At 33.9% G+C, this 18,011-nt stretch overlaps 1 protein-coding gene across 4 annotated transcripts; it reads left to right on the top strand.

The window, feature by feature from the left end:
* Window positions 1-6,012: 6,012 nt before the first annotated feature.
* On the top strand, window positions 6,013-12,454 carry LOC18448562 (uncharacterized). 4 transcript variants are annotated; one of them, XM_006858623.4, is made up of 3 exons: window positions 6,013-6,084; window positions 9,039-9,265; window positions 11,729-12,454. In XM_006858623.4, exons 2-3 carry the CDS (start codon window positions 9,041-9,043, stop codon window positions 12,149-12,151), a joined length of 648 nt encoding a protein of 215 aa, XP_006858685.1. In that variant the 5' UTR covers window positions 6,013-6,084; window positions 9,039-9,040; the 3' UTR covers window positions 12,152-12,454. The 4 variants fall into 4 exon arrangements, with proteins under 4 accessions (XP_006858685.1, XP_020531851.1, XP_088725505.1 ...); XM_020676192.2 differs by having other exon boundaries at window positions 9,029-9,265; XM_088869379.1 differs by having other exon boundaries at window positions 6,013-8,160.
* The last annotated feature ends 5,557 nt before the right edge of the window (window positions 12,455-18,011 follow it).

Raw genomic sequence — 18,011 nt, 5'->3', positions numbered from 1 at the left:
AGGGAATAACCTATTTGGATGCACGTGACTTAGTTAAAGAGGGAGTATATTATCTATATTACTTCTATATGATGGTAGGTTATGTAGGCATCATTGGTAAATTTTGAGAATCTCTTTGGTGTCCTGTTAAATTGCCAGATTTCCAATTTCGAGAAATGGTGGAGATGTTCGAGAATGCATGATCTCCTTTCCAGAAAATCACTTTAAGGGGGAATGTTAAATTATTAAAGTATATTTTCTAAAAATCATAATAGTTTTTATTTAATTTTATTTGTAGTGATGTAATGATGTTGTATTTTGTAATTTTGTGTAATAAAAAAGTATGAAACTACAAAGAGGTTAATAGTTATTATTGTAAGTTAGTAGTTATTGTTGTAAGTTGGTAGTTAATATAGTCAGTATGGTTGTAAGAGCCTCTATTTAAAGAGATGTGTGTGGTGGGAAAATTGGGTCACATGTATTAAGGTTAATATTGGGTGTCAAGATTGTAATGCCTCTGAGTACCTCGTTTTTTGTCTTTTTTCCATCTCATCTTGGTTGTTCTTCTTCTTTCTACTTAGTTGCGAGTCCTAGGCTAGTGTAACATTGTTACACTAATTGAGAAGCAGGTTGTTCTGGTATTATGGCATCCGTCTTTCTCTACATAATTCACATTCATATTTAAGATAAAGTTTTTATCTCTTTCTTATATTAATTCGATAAAATATTGTGTGAGTTGGGGATCAACAAAAGGAAGTGCATCGTAATGAACTATTCACCTCGGTACATGGTCACAAATCACTCTAACTGTTAGATGTGAATTATGATAAATCGAAGTGTGTTACAACATCCGAGAATTTTTATTTTGAATTTTGAGTATAATTAATTAGAAATCCTCAACCACTAAATTTCACATTTGGTGGTCAATAATGAGTGTGATCTCCTTTATACAAAAAAGAAAATAGTTTTATTATTGTGAGCTTGATGGCCTAGAACTATCAGACAACTAATGTTCAATGACAACTAATAAGGGTAGTAGGGAAATTCCCTACTACCCTTAATTGGACTTTGTGTGCAATTAATTAGAAATTCTCAATGACTAAATTTTACATTTAGCAGTCAATAATGAGTGTGATCTCTTTTATACAAAAGAGCAAATAGCTTTATTATTGTGAGCTCTATGGCTTAGAACTACCAGACAACTAATGTTCAATGACAACTAAAAAGGGTAGTAGGGTATTTCTTTGCTACCCTTAATTGGACTTTGTGGGTAATTAATGAGAAATCCCCAACCACCTGATTTCACATTTAGTCGTTAATAATGAGTGTGACTTCCTTTATACCAAAAGTAAATAGTCTTATTATCGTGAGCTCGATGGGCTAAAACTATATGATAACTAATGTCAATCGACAACTAATTAGTGTGGCAAGGTGTTTCGATCACTATTTTTATACTTTTGGTGCAGTTGAGTCAAGGCCATTTCTCTTCCAAAAAATTAGGTCAAAAAGATTTATGGAAAAACTAAAAATAAAACAGTTTGCATGCACCATCCCAATCCTGATTTAAGAGTAGGGTGGCAACGGGTCAAGTCGGGACCCGAACCCGAAAAATGATATGAGACACAGACTCGGACCCAGGCCCGAAAATATAGTGTGGTACCCGAAGCCGACCCAAAAATTAAAATGTTTATGTATAACTATATTAAATTATATTTTATATATGGAAAAAGCTTATATAAGATTGCAACCTTAAAATGTAGAATCATAGATGCACCTCAAAATATCCATCGGAAAAGGTTGTTTTGATGTGGAAAATATCTCTAATTAATCAACTCGACATCGGGATGTATGAATATGAAAGGAAAAAAAAAATTGGAGTCCCAGAAATTGTGCATCTTGCAATACATTATCTAGACCGTCAATTTTCAATATTTTCATATGTTTATAGATCTGCTTGATTTTAACCATTTTTGGAGTTTAAAATTTTATAATTAGATATGAAAATAGATTTTGAGATATAAAAATACATATTATGATAAATTTTGGAGTTGCGCTTTATTCGGATTATTTAAGGTTGCAACCTTGTAGAAGCCGCACCCTTATATATTGGGATTCAAAAAATATTATTGAACTCAGATCCGAACTCGGACCCAACTTACCCAGACCCAAATAGTATTTGGATCCAAGATTTGGACCCGGACCCAACCCGTTGTGTCTAATTTTTTGATCCATTGCTACCCCTATTTAGGAGATTGAATCTCAGCCACAAGTGTTTGCCTTTATGAGGGCATGTTAAATAACTACATACAACATCCTTTCCCCTCTGCCCAAATAAAACAAAAACATACATACACACCAAAAAAAAAAAAAAAAAACCACACATATATTGACAGTGTTACTGTTAGCCATAAGATGCAAAACTAGACCACTGGAAGTATGTCATAATTTGTCATCAACATCTATAAAATGTTTTTTTTAATGATATGACACACCCTTAGCTACCCAATTCCATGCAAGATGAAGTTTCTATAAGACCAACGTTTTATGAAAACAAAATAAAGTCACACCTCAAATCCTCATTCAGAAAGCACTTTTGGCAATGGAAATCTTCACTATGGATCTAAAATCAATTTTCAACATCGACAATAAAATTTAAACTAAAAAAACATTATAGATCTTACGGATCTATTACCACTAATGGATAGTCTAGATAATTTGTTACAATATACATTGTTTTTCAGACCTTAAAGTCTTGATTGTTTTTCACAACCACAATGTTCAAGCTGAGATGATATGTGTAAAGGTTTTTCACTGTTCTGAATTGTAATTTTTTATAAGTTATAAGGTGATGCTTTACTTATTTTGATAGGGTTGTAGCCCTCGCAAACCATTTTCCTTTCATGTATGACAACGTGTGGTAGTAGTGACCTTACATAAAAAAAGTGCGTCTTAAAGCATTTGGATCAAAAGGGCACGCTTGTTATGCTTCCCCTGCTGCATAAAAATTATATACTTCCCCCTATCCAACCTTTTATTTTAAATGGATGGCTGAAATGGCTCCAGTTACAATGTCACATCTCTACACTATTTTATTTCTAGTTTTTTTCTACAAATTATTTTGACACCAAATCTCGAGCGTCCACTCCTCTTTGATACTCGCACTTGAAAAAAATATAAAAAATATTTCCAACAAAATAAAATAACCAAAATACAACTTAAAGTTTCAAAAGATATTTTGGTTATTTTATTTTATCGAAAAAATATTTTTAATATTTTTTTTAGGTACACCCCATTGAAAAGATGACATATACCAAATTTCACTTTCATACAATTTGTAAAAAAAAAAACTATAAATAAAATTCTTTGAGATGTCAGATCATAGATCAGTGGCTCACTTGATCTAAATTGGACGGTTGGATGGGGGGGGAGGAAATATATATCTTCTATACTATAGTATAATTAGAAGTGAAACTAGATAGGTATTTGAGCTGGTCACCGAACTAGACGGGTGTTTGAGCCGGTTTAGTCAGGTGCCAGATCATTATAAATTGCACTAAAAATTTTGTTATTCTCAAAAGATCCATATTTTTGTAAAATCTAATTAGTTTATATCTAGTTGCTACCATGCCGTTTTAGTCAGGGGCAAGCTTTGTATGCTTCCCCTACAACATACAAGTTATATCCTCCCCCTTATCCAATTGTCCATTTTGAATGGAGGGTTAAGATTGCCCCAATCACAATGCCACGTCTGTAGACTATTTTATTTTCAATTTTTTTCTATAAAGTATTTTGACACCAAAATTTGGATGTCGATTCCTCTATTAAACTCGCACTACAAAAAAATATAAATTTTTTTTTTCAATAAAATTAAATGACCAAAATACCCCTGAAATTTTAAAGGGGTAATTTGGTCATTATATTTAATCAAAAAAATATTTCTAATATTTTTTATAAGTGCGCCCCAATGAAAAGATGACACGTACCAAATTTCATATTCATACAATTTGTATAAAAAAACCTAAAAATAAAATACTTTGAGACTTCAGATCTAAGATCAAACGGTGAGTGTTTATCTTGATCAAAATTGGACGGTTGGATAGTAGGGGGAGGATAGAACTTCTATGCTATAGGGGAAGCATAGAAACCGTTCCCTTTAGTTTGGATATGAGAAAAAAAAGATTTTCATAAATAGTGCATATCGAAACCCTTCCCAATCTGTAGCAAAATGTTGTTTTACTATAGCAAATCATCGATTCCTTTATAGACTCGGCCAATTTTCTATATACATGCAAAACCAAAACGGGGTGACCGATCCCTAGGTCGGACCGGAAAATTCCGTGCCAACTCAATGTTTTTTAAATTACTGGTTTGAACTTTAAACCCTTGATCTCCCTTACCAAAAAGCAATATCAAAATAGTGGAACTTTAGCCTTGTGGGATCACCTCTAACTAAAGGGAAGGATTTCTATGCTTCCCCTATATCATAGAAGTCCTATCTTTTTTTTCTCATTTTCGAGATGTAGGAATATGAGAAAAAAAAGATTTTGAGTCCTATAAATAGTGCATATCACAACACATTATCTATAGACCATCCATTTTCAAAATTTTGATATGTTTATAGATCTGCTTGATTTGAACTCTTTTTGGAGTTTAAAATTTTACAACTAGATATGAAAATAGATTTTCATATAATCCGAAATAAATTTTACAGAAAAATTATATGTTATGATAAAATTTGGAGGTGCGCATTAATTGGATTGTTTAAGGTTGCGACTTCATAGAAACCATACCCTTTAAATAATCATGTATGTATTTAATATAAGGAAAAGTTTATATAAGGTTGCAACCTTAAAATGTAGAATTGCAGATGCACATAAAAAATCCATTGGTAAAGGTTGTTTTAATGTTGAAATACCCTCTAATTGATCGTTTTGACATCGAAAGGTATGACTATGAAAGAAAAAAAGGATTTTGAGCACCATAAATGGTGCATCTTACAACATATTATCTAGACCGTCCATTTTCAATATTTTCATATGCCTATAGATCTACTTGATTTTAATTACTTTTGGAGTTTAAAATTTTATATTAGATTTGAAAATAGATTTTGAGATAATCTTAAAAATATTTTACAGCAAAATTATATGTTATGATAAAATTTGAAGGTGCACCTTAAATAGATTGTTTAAGGTTGAACCTTATGGAAACCACATCCTTTGACATAATATTTATATAGGGAAAATATCTTATTATTCTCTATTTTTAATTTAGATATCTCATCGTACCCAAGAATTGAAAATATTACTCGTAAGCAATAGGACTCCATTTTTTGTATCTTCCAATCCTCTAAACCCTTTTGACCATGTATTATTGACCTCAACAACTTATAAAATGACTCTATTTCTATCTATTTAAAACTCCATCTCTCTCACATAATCGTCTCTCTCTCAAAACTCAATCTCTCTCTCACACCATCATTTATCTCTCTCAAAATAACATCTCTCTCCCTAAAACTCAAACTCCATTTCTCTCTCTCACATAAGAAGGTGTGCTCGTGTATGTGCTCAAGCTAAATCCCTTGGCTGGTAAACTCATCGAGAATAAGAAAGTGTGCTCGTGTTCGAGCTCAAGCTAAATCCCTTGGTTGGTAAAAAATTTTGTTCGAGAAGCGTAGAGAAAGAGATGGAGTTTGAATATGGTGTCATTTTAGTATTTATTTGAATAAAAAATTTATGGTAAAAAAGGTGCAAGGGTTGTAAAATAGAAAAGATGAAGTATTTTTGCTTACGAGTAACACTTTAAATTCTTGAGTCATGGGATATGGAAGTTAAAAATAAGAGATAAGAAGACATTTTTCCATTTATATATTATTTTTCCATTTATATATTATATTAATTGGCATCGTCGGTGTCCGGGCCGGGTCTACGGGCACTAGAGCCAGAGAATGACAAGTCCGGGCCTTTTCCAGCTCTTGTCAAACATTCCGAATGTTTTCATGTCTTTAACATTGCCCTCTCCTGTTCTCCCTCTTACGCGCCTCTGTTCTCATCTGCTTTGCGCAAGCCAAGGTCTGTTCGCGCCGCGCACCCTTCCCTCGTATAACAGGTACTTTCTCATCCCTCTCTCTCTGTCTATCTCTCGCATCCCCGACCTCATCTCTCTAGAGCTCTCACACCACTGCTCTCTCTCTCTCTGCAAATACCTCTACCCCAAATCTTTCTATCTCTATCTCTCTTAGTCAATGGGTAAAAGCCATTTCATAGCTCCCTCTCTCTCTCTCTCTCTCTCTCTCTAGAGCTAGGCAGCACAGGGGAGCTTGGGTCTGGCCACGCATCTCTCTCTCTCCATGAAGGAAGAGAGAGATAAGGCTTGGGGCGTGACATTTTTGGTCACTTATTTATGCAGGGTTTTTATATATGGTTCTTTTACTGGTTTCCCTCGCTCTTTATTTTTTTCCTTTTTGCCTAATTTTATTTTGCTTCTTGCAATTGTGAATGTAATTGTGTTAACCTATTAATGTATGTTATGGGGTCTTGTTACCTTTTTTTTTTTTATTAGCTATTTTCTCTGTTTTATTTTTTTATCCTGTAATGTTTTCTAATTTTATTTGGGTTTCAATTCCAGAAACGTGTAGAACTTGTGCTATTTTGGCTTCTGATATTGACCAGAACTAGAGAATGATAAGGGATTTTAATGGATGAAGGACTTTCAGGGGTTTTTTAATTGAGATGGAGGAAATTCAGATTATGCATATTTAATAATTATTTAAAAAATTATAGCACTATTGGATGTCCATTCTGAAACTGCAGAGTTTTATATGTGAATTCAAGGGCACGTTCAGTAAGCCAGATGATCAGTGTTTCTTATTTTTTAAGAATAACCGGAAAGGTAGATTTTTAAACTAATATTTCTATAAATCTTTGTTGGTTTTCCCCTATTTATTGGGCTGATTTTTTTCTGAAACTCTTAGATGTTTATCATTCCAGTAAAACTACTTTTCTCATTCCTTCTTCAGTTTTTTCTCTCTAGATGTTGCAATATAAAACTTTTTCTTTTTTAGGTGTTTGGGATGAAATTCCTAAATTTACATGAACTTTGTTGTAATTTGAACTAGTTGCTTATTCCTATATTTCTATTTGTTGAAACTGTCGAAGAAGTTTATTTTATTGCGAGCTGTTGGCTTATCTTGTCAGATTACTTTGTAGATTTGAAATACTCCCATCAAAACTCAATGGAACAATTAGAATATTTTGAGTTTTTGGTTGTCAAAGTTCACAAAAGAATTTCTTATTTTCAGAGTTTTTAAAATGATTGTCCTTCTTTCTTATGGATGATTTATGGGATTCTTAGCAGAATGGTGATACACTACCCTTTAATTTTAGAAGACCTCCCCATGAGTCTTAATGGATTTTTCGAAGTTTCATGAAGTATTTAAGTTCTATGAGAATTAGAATATTGAGGGCTGTCTAACCATTGAAATATGACATTCGTACGCTTTTTCTTCTTTTTTTGCCTTCTTTCCTTTATCATCTCTGTGTGTGTGTGGTGATAGTATGTATTAGTGCTTTTTGTTAAGTATTTGGATAAAATATTTCATTTTGTCTTCTTATTTTGATTGATCTCTTCCTTTTTCTTTTTCTTTCATGTGTAGGACTTTTGGATTTTTCAGCTACCTAGTTTTTCTTTTTCTCTCTATCATCTTCTCTTGATCTTTTGTTTTCACCTATCATATTGGGTATGGGGTATCAAACAGAGAGTTTGAGAGACTTTCTCAGGCAAATAAGCATTGGTACAATTGTTTTTCTCTCTTAAATTACTATTTAAACTTATCCAATCCAATCCCCTGCGTTTGTTCTTGTCTCATTCTTGTTCTCTTATCTCTTCAAAAATCTTTGTTGTTTCCTGTTCTCTTATCTCTTTAATTTTTGGTATTAGCTTCATCTAGCATTCGAAGATTCACTTATGATAACTTCGATCTATATTCCCATGCCCCTCATATGACACCTCCAAAGGCTCAGAACCCGATCTTATTTGATGCATGAGCTTCGAAGATGTGGTTACAATCTGGTTACCTGGAACTTACAAAGTCCGCATAATGGAGCATTGATCTTTTTGGAAAATCGGATCTCAGACTCCAATTGATGTTAACCAGAGAAACCACAAAGCAAAACACAAATCAAGGTTCAAGTTTGATTATATTAGAAAGAGTTCGGGAACTAGGTCCTTTATAAGCAACCTATTGATTTCCAATCTCCTATATTTTGGCAGGGGATGCATACCCGATTGACACTCCAATGTTCAAATTAAAGAAGTTATCTTTATTTCGCTAAATATATGCATAGAGTTGCTCTAGTTGAATTACTATGTTGGTGTAATTGGAACTTGTCTTTATATCTCTAAATATATGCATAGAGTTGCTCTAGTTGAATTACTATGTTGGTGTAATTGGAACGAGCTTGTCGATGATATAAACAAAAGAACTGGCTCGTTTCTGCCCTTCACCCTTGCAAGTTTTGTATTTACATGATGGAAGTATTTCTGTTGTGTCCCCTATTCAAAGTTACATGGGTTGATTTTATCACAATGTGAAGCTACTTGCTTTCACTGTTATGTTTTTTTTGTGGGGGCATAATATGGTATGAAGAATTGGAGCATTATTTTGTTTTGAATGTGAGCATTATAATTAGATCTGGTGAAGATTGTGGGCGTCTTAAACGTCTTCTTCATAGAAGACATATCAGTCTCATATCACTAAAAAATGAATGAACAGTTAAAACTAGCTTATTCACAACTCTCCAGAAGCCTAACGTTCCCTGGGTCAATCAAGTGGGTTTCCTTACTATTTCAGACATGTTATCAAACACAATTCCTAATACTTCCAAAAGGATTATTTTCCAGTTCCCAGGAAAGAAGACTTGTTTCTAGGGAATGTTTACTTTCCAGCAATCAAATAGGCTGATTCTTGAGGCCTGAATCTCTCTCTCTTCATCGTTCAATGCATGCAAATTTTTTGGGCTTTCCGTAGTGCCTGAAACTTCATTGGCTCTAGTGTTTTTCAGGCATGCAGGGCTCCGAAGCTCCAGATTCCATGGCCGTAGACCAGGCTCAAGCTCAAACCAGGCTGAGGTTCGAGCCCCTAAAGGCCCATGAGATGAACGATGGGAGGGTCCAGTTTCGGAAGGTCTCGGTGCCTGCGCATAGGTTCAGTCCTTTGAAGAAGGCATGGATGGAAATTTACACTCCTGTGTACGAGCAAATGAAGATTGACATCCGGATGAACCTCAAGGTACAGCAAGTTCTTAGAGAGTTGCTCTTTTTTGTGTGGTTTGGTAGTGTTTTTCATGGACATTAAATTCGGGGATTTGGATTTAGACTTTAGTCTCATTTTGTATCTTGGAAGAGTTGGTTCTGGATCTGGTCAACTTGATCAATCTTATTCCCACGAAGAGTAATTCCTATATTTGTATATTTAGGTCCCGTCTTTGGTGTTTCTTTATATTACAATGTTACTATTACCGTGGTTTGATTTTGTTAAATCCATTCGGATCCAACAATTGGGGTTTTGTTGCAGTTCTCTGCTTTATGTGACATGGTCCATGAATTTGTTGCTGATGCAGTCTTAGATCATTTATGTTCTTTGCTGAATCGTTTTAATTGAATTACCGCTTTAATTATTAGCACACATCTAGATGCTACTAGGCAGTGGCCAATGTTTAAGAAGGCGGATTCGGCTGCCTAGGCAGGGCACAGATACCTGGCAACCTGGAGAAAAAGGGGCCCTCTAGGTCCTTTATGATGATATTTGGGGGTTACTGTTGGTTATTAAATCCCTGATTGAGTACATAGAACATCTATTTTTTTAAAAGAACATTGTTTCATAGTTACGAACGAACATCTGATTTTTTTCTCCTTTTCAATATTTCGTCAATCCGAGGAAGAAAATGAACTAGCATGTTTGAGTTTATTGACATTCTTTTAGGATTGAGTTACCGGATCTTAATAAATGTTAAAAAACTCAAAATAAAACTTACACTGCAATGGGCCAATAATTGAAAGCCAAAAATGAAAAAGAAATCCACATAAACCATAAGAAAATTGAAAAAAAAAAAAAAAAAAATCAATACCCAACATTCATAAATATTGCCAAACCCTAAACCTAGAAATGGAATACACTAACCTGTTAAAACCCAATTGAACTTGACTCGAATTGGTGACCTTTGGGTTGCCAAAAGACCTCTCTTGCAAGACCTCAAAGTCTCAAAAAGTTTTGGATTGAATGCTTATCCAATTTTGCTAGAAATCAAAAAGTTTGAATTTTTTTTATCCTTAAAACGGGGGAAATGTCAAATTGTGCTATTTGCCAAGGGCGTTTTTTCAACGTCAGCCAAGGGTGTTTCGTCTAGCCGCATACTAGCCCGAATAGTGCCCTGCCTGGGCCCTATTCAGTCATTGACAGTGGCGATCTTGGTTGAGGGAATTGGTTTTAGGGTTTTGAAAATTGTCTTTCCTTTCTGGGGAATAAATCATTTTGGAAGTTTTTTTTTTAACCTAATTTTCTGATGAGTTTGATTCGAAGTGTTGTTTTTGAAGTGGTATTAGTTTGCTTGTCATTATTGTGACCTAGCTTTGGATTAGGTTGAAGTTTTGGCTACTATGCCATGGGTGTTGGTCCAATCAGGGTCCCACATATGGTAAATATGTTCCGTCTTCTGTAGCAAAATTCACCCATTTAATTCCAACTCCCAAATATTTTCACACTTTATGGAGAGTTCAAGTTATTTTGTTTTTTTTTTTAGTTTTCCATATGGTACATGTGTTTCAATCTCAAGAACCACTTGTTTTCCATGTGTAGGTTGTTTTGAAGCATATTTTCTTGTGTGTTTTCATCTTTGTTTTTGTTTCGGAACTGTCTTAAGGACACAAGCCTTTACATGTTCACTAGTTTCATGCTGGTTTAAAATTTGTGCAAGACTCAGAAGTTGGTGTACCACAACATATGGTCATTCTAATGGAAGAATTGGAAGGCATTGCAATAATAGGAAGTGGTGTGAAGCATTAGTTGAGTGTTGAATTAATTTGCTGATAAAGATATGTTTAATAACTCATCTAACAGACCCTAAAACTTCTAAATTTGGTTCTTTGTTCTGCCACTTGATGTCCTTGAGGTTGTTGCATATGAACAACTTCAAGCCTTTATTGTCTATCAACTCAAAGTTCACTTATGAGAAAACCTCTCATAAGTCCACCATGAACTGGTCTTCCACTTATCAGGGCCTGAGTTCATGTTCACATAAGTAAGCTTTGTCCTTTATTCTGCTGTGTCCAGACAAAGGGATGAACTTAAGGGACCACATTACTGTCAAATAAAGTAGGAGTATTTTGTCTTCCCATCATGTGGTTGCTGCAGCTATTCTCTAAATACCACTCTCTTTTTATCTCCCTTGTCATATGACATGGTTCTTATGTTACCCTCCGATGTTTTTTCTCCTCACAGCACCATCTGTAATGTCACCCTTTGAATTTTTTATTTAGGCTTTAAGCAGTGTTATTTGCAAACAATTAACCATTCAATTATAAAAAAATCAGCTTTATCTATAATTTGAAAACCAACATACGCCTAAGGTGTACAGGTTACATTGTTTTGAAAATCTGTTTCTTTTTATTTTTATTTTTGGGGAACAAGTTTTGAATTATAAAATTTGAGCTTGTGCTTTGAGTTTGCTAAAATCCGTTTGTTTCTCGTGTTCAGGCTAGAAAGGTGGAATTGAAGACACGAACGGACACTCCCGATATCAGCAACCTTCAGAAATGTGTGGATTTTGTGCATGCATTTATGCTCGGGTTTGATTTACCTGATGCCATTGCCCTTTTGCGCCTTGATGACCTCTATGTCGATTCGTTTGAGATTAAAGATGTCAAGACTTTGCGAGGCGAGCACCTCTCTAGGGCAATTGGAAGGCTCTCTGGTAAAGGTGGCAAGACCAAGTTTGCAATTGAGAATTCTACTCGAACAAGGATTGTTATAGCCGACTCAAAGATTCACATATTGGGTTCATTCTTGAACATTAAAGTAGCTAGGGATTCTCTTTGCAGTCTCATCTTAGGATCACCTGCAGGTAAGGTTTATTCTAAGCTCAGAGCTATCAGTGCCAGAATGGCCGAGAAGTTTTGACATTCATATACCTATTGCTTGAGTTATTCTTGTTTGGTGCCGAACCTCTTAAAAGAAAAAGAAAAAGATTGCTAGTTTCTTCTTGTGATTCAGGTGGCGCGTCGATTTTGTTCATTGAACTTGAGTTTTGCTAGTTAATGAGAAAGAGGAAGGGGAAGGGGAAAAAAAACAGAAAAAGTGGCTGTAGCATTCTTATGATGCTTGCATTAGTTTTTTGCTTACTGAATATGATTTTACTTATTAAGTATTGTATCAGTTATGGGAAGTGAAATCATTTGTTTGCTGATGCAGAATTTACATAAAGTTTGGTGCTCAAATCTTTTCAAATTCATTTATTCCATCATAGAAAAAGGAAAAAGTTTATATAAGGGCGAGGCTCTAAACAATTAAATTAAGGCGCACTTCAAAAGTCCACTAGAAATGGTTATTTCGAAGCACAAAAGCCCTCAAATTGATCATCTAAACCTTAAGTTGTATGAACAAGAGAAAAAATGGATTTCAAGTATTGAAAATAGTCCATCTTATAATGTATTTATGGACAGTCAATTTTTAAGATTTTTTTAGTATTCATAGATAAATTTATCTATACTATTTAAAGCTCTAAATTTTATAATTAGATGTGGATATAAAGTTTCAAGCCATGACAAAGATATCACGAACATTTCCCGTATTGAAAAAAGAGATTTGCAGTATCGAAAAACATATTTTTATACTGTTTAAAGGTGCGCCTTATTTTGATTATTTGGGGCCCTTAGACCTATGCAAACCGCACCATAGAAAAATGCTTGTTCTGGAGGAGGCTGGACTCCAATTTCAATCGGTGAAGGGGCCACTTCGAGTTGGCTTTTATCCCTTAACCCCAACTTGTTTGGAGGACTTTTATGCCTTAACCCCAAAATGGGCCCCTCTTTGTGCCACGTGCCTCTCTCTCTCTTTATATATATATATATATATATATATATATATATATATATGGCCAAACCCAAATTGTTGGTATAAGGCTTGGACGATGGTAGCATATATGATAAAACATGTGTTTGTGTGTAGCATGCAGCAATAATCAAGACACATTTAAGCACTTTACAAAAGCTCATTCATTTGAGGCTTGTTTGGTATACGTGAAAATATTTTCGAGTGAACAAACTCTTTTTGTGATTAGGTGTGGGAGTTTTTTTACACCAATTAGCCCTAACACATTTTTTATACTAATTAGAAACTAATTGATGTGAACAAATTCATACACTTAAATGAAGTTTTTCATGTGAAAAGACTTTCACATAAGTATTTTTGTCCCAAACGTGAGGGAGCATTCTCGTCGGCATGGGAAAGTGTTAGGAAAGGCTGCGGAAGTTTTCCCCAATTGCTACAACTACTACTTTCCATAGAAATAAACGTTCCAAGGTAAATAACTCCGGGAACTAAACATGCCTCTTGTAAGATATTGGTGTTCAAAAATACTATGATAGTATCTAGAATGAGATATTGTATGTGAAATACCAAAAACTACTCTTATTTTTATTTTTGACGGGGGAGAATTACTATCTACACATCCATATCATTCCTAGCCCAATATTGATCCAGTACGAAATATTCCCTTTTTGAAATTAAAAAGGGAAAGTTCTTAAAAATAATGCTCAAGAGATAAATTATTAGCTTCTCATCCATTAAGGTAAATTTAATTCCGACAAGCCATCAGGAGGCACATAAGCATGAGTGGCAATAATCCATATTCTTAATAAATGAAGTTTCTATAAGGCCTGGGCTTTATGAAACAAAATAAAGGCCCACTGTAAATCCTTTGGAAAGCACTTTTGGTAACAAAAATCTCTAAGATGAATCTAAAATCAATTTCTAACACCAATAAAAAATTTTGAAACTAAAAAAATGGTATAGATTTTGTGGATCTTTGAACACTTACTTTTAGAGTGAAGTGGATGGTATAGATAATTTGTTACAATATACATTATTTTTAGAACTTAAAATCCTAATTTTTTTCACAACCATAATGTTCAAGCCGAGATGATCCATATAAAGGTTTTCCAATGGTTGAATTATAATTTTCAATGAGATATGAGGTGAGGCTTTATTTATTTGGACGGGGCAAACCATTTTCCATTCTTAATCGGTGAAATGCTAAATAGTTATAATGACTAAAATGTTAAATAGTAACTTTCTTGAGAGCTATTTGATAATTTTGCCTATTTTTTGGAAAACATTTCACGATCCATGACTTAAAATATATCATAGTCATAAAGGCCACCCCAGTTGTAGATATAGAGTGGGTTCCACTAAACATGTCACACCTTCACCATCCAATTCATCAAGGGAACAATGATGATGAATCAGTGATCACAATATTTTCACATATAGTACCGTGGTTTTATCTTTATTTTCTTTTTTCCCTTGTATCAAAAAATCAATAAAAATGAAATTATCTCCAAGAAAAGAATACTTGTTATGCGTAATATCTTCAGTTTGATATGTATTTGTCTACATTAGACTTGAAATATATCATGGTCATGTGAAGGCCACCCCAATTGTGGGTATTGAGTGGGATCCACCAAACATGTTACACCTTCACCATCCAATTCATTGAGGGAACAGTGATGATGCATCAGTGACCACAATATTTCCACATATGAGACTGTCCTACTCCCACCCAGAAAGGACCTCAATATCCAAAAGAAACAAATATAAGGGTGGTAATTTGTTTCTCTATCAACTGAGAAATTTTTCAAGGATTTATCATTTTATATATTCCAATTATGACAGCATACAGCAAGCTCCGTAGGAGCGTATTGTACATTAACTCCCTGAGATAAACAAAGAAAAAGAAAGATCAGTTACTTTTTTTTTTTTTTTAGTTTTTGGGATTCAACTAAGAATAAATAGAGGATGATTTCCGAGTGAAAGAAAATGTGGATTTTGAGTTTTTCAACACCTAGATCTTACCCTCTTAAAATTATTCATTCCTCTTGCATTATTGGGACGTTATTTTCTTGAAGCACATAGAATATTGAAATTTTTTTTTTTTTGAGGTTGATCGCTGCACCCATGAGGTCCCATCCCCTTTGGAATCTGTGTTCCTATCTTTAGATTTACTTAAGGGAGCAAATGAACACTATGCTCCCACAATAACAAACATTTGGATTTAATAATTAACTCGTGATAATGTGTATTTTGATGGATAATAAGTAGTTTAATGCGATTGGTTTAAAATAAATAAAAACAGTTCAAATGCTAAATACTTCATCTTTTTGTGCATTTTGATGAGTTTTCTAATGGAACATATGTGATTATATTTTACATTTCTAATGGAAAAATACGCAGGTGTTTATTCATCTTATATATTTGATATGAAAAGGTCACAATCACACCGAGCAAATGTGAACTTAGACCTCCAAGTGGTGGTGTACCATTTACTTGCACTCGAACTCAAAGGAAAAATTTCCATCTCCATTCACTGAAATGATATATCCCAACCTTTAGAGATTATTATGTGATTGTTTGGGGTGATTGTGACATCTTTGTACGAAATGTAACTATCTCATAATAAATAATCCAATATCAATTTATTGAAGTGTTTGTGGTTTCTCATGTTATTGTTCACCCTGGCTATCTTATTTTAATCTCTAGCTGTTAGATTTCACATGGCTTGAAATGTCTCTAACCTTTATGCTCCATGGGATTATATAATCCATTTACTATCTCGGGCAAAGCTTATACTATAAATAGGGATTATATACAAATAGACCATTTAGTTTTGAAAAAAAATTATATAAGGTTGCAACATTAAAATGTAGAATTACATATGTACCTCAAAAATCCATCGGAAAATGTTCTTTTAATGTTGAAAAACCATCTATTTAATCGTCTCAACATCGAGATGTATGAATATTTTTAAAAAATATTTTTAGTCCCAGAAATAGTGCATCATGCAACACATTATCTAGACCGTTTATTTTCAAGATTTTCATATATTTATAGATCTACTTGATTTTAGCCATTTTTAGAGTTTAAAAATTTATAATTAGATATAAAAATAGATTTTTAGATAATCCTAAGAGTTTTTTACACAAAAATTACATGTTATGATAAATTTTGGAGGTGCGCTTTAATTTGATTGTTTAAGGTTGCAACCTTATAGAAACCACGTCTTTTATCTTATGTACATGGAGGTCATTATTATTCCTACTCATTAGATGCTAAATAGGGTCTCTTGGGGTGAGTCACAAGTCCGAGAAATATTTATCTGGAACTTTGTGTCAATTCAATGATGCTATTACAACCACCCATTTTGAAATTTAAAATTTAAGAGATAAGAATGATTGTGAAATTTAAGGGATAAGAATGATTGCGACATCCATATTCAAAAGATAAATGATATATTTGTCGATAATCCCTTATAAATATCTTTTAGCTCTCAAAATTTGGAGATGTGATCTAAAAACCAAAACCACCCTCAAAAAAAAGAAAAAAGAACAAAGAAAAAGAAAACCCGTACTATCCTCAAAAAATTAGCATAAAAAAAACATCCAATTATTGGAGGGAATGATATAGATATTCAAGAACTAAAAATTCAAATTTTATTAGAAAGAATCATATGCTTATAAATAATTTGATCCCAAAATTTCAAATAATTAAAAAAAGGATTTCGCAAGCAAGTGTTTTACTCGAGCGAGTAAAGTAATAGAATGCTCCCGACGGAGCATAGCATACTAGCTCAACAAATTTCATATGTTATTAGTTCAGTTGTTTGGGGTTATTTAGGTCATTGCACCCTCTATATATCTAGAGTACTCTACGGTACAATCGGTGCATTCTGGTGCAATAAGAGCACTCATTTCTGCCCTAGATTTTGATATTTTTCCTTGTGTCCTAATTTTGATGTTTCTACTTTCCATCTTTTTGCCCTAATTTATCAAATCATTTTTGCTCTAAGCCTAATTTTCCATCGTCGCATAAGTCTATGAGATCCGTTGCAGAGAAGAATTTAGGATCGACCGAAAGCAGTAAGTTCTCGTCCAATGTGACCTTGTTTTACTTCCATTGTTGTTATCTTTGTTGACTGTAGTTATTTAGGAAATGGGTTTTGTTTGTTGTTTTCCGGGGCTTTTTTTTCTAATTTGAAGCTTCTCTGATCGTCTTTTAACTTTGGATTAATGGTTTCCATATTGATGCTCTGTTTTCTTGATATGTTTTTGTTATTAATTATTTGCCGTTGAATTAAATTTTAGTAGATTGATTTGTTATTCTTGTTAGTTATTGATTTAAACCTAACATGATTGATAGAGTTTTTTTATATAGTTATTGGAGCTAGTTTTTTGCAAGGGCGTTCAAGATTGGGGTGAATCCATCTTCATCACATGGGGTGGTTCTTTAGTCACATAGGAGTGAATCCATCATCACATAGGAGTGAATCCATTTTCAGCATGGGTTTTGCTTAGTTAAACTTGGGGGCTTTTGGGTGAGAGTTCTGTTTAAAACCAATGCTTGTCTTTTGAGTAAATCCATTTTCAGATGGGTGACTGAAATGTCAGATACTCCATTTTCTTGTATCCATTGACTTGGGGTTCTACTATGTATATCTGTTATGCAGTAGGGTGATATTTATAGCCGGGTATGCGTTGTGCATTATATGTAACAGAGTTGGAAAACTTAGGTAGTATGTCTTGGATTTGCGTGAGTTACTTGGACTTGGCAGACTGCTTGGTCTGGAACCAAACACCTGGCTTGGCCAATTTCCAGTATTTTATTAGTTTTTGTTTGGACTAGGTTGCTCTCTGATGGACTCTGACAGATGTGGATGTCTGTGAGCTCACTCGGGCTCGCGATCCTCTCACGTCCCAATCCAAGTCCT

Source organism: Amborella trichopoda, chromosome 6 (assembly GCF_054954075.1).
Source record: "Amborella trichopoda isolate Santa Cruz 75 chromosome 6, AtrichopodaSantaCruz75HAP2 v2.0, whole genome shotgun sequence".
Taxonomy (NCBI): domain Eukaryota; kingdom Viridiplantae; phylum Streptophyta; class Magnoliopsida; order Amborellales; family Amborellaceae; genus Amborella; species Amborella trichopoda.
The sequence above is the reverse complement of the archived record's forward strand: the minus strand, read 5'-3'. Positions and strand labels throughout refer to the sequence as shown.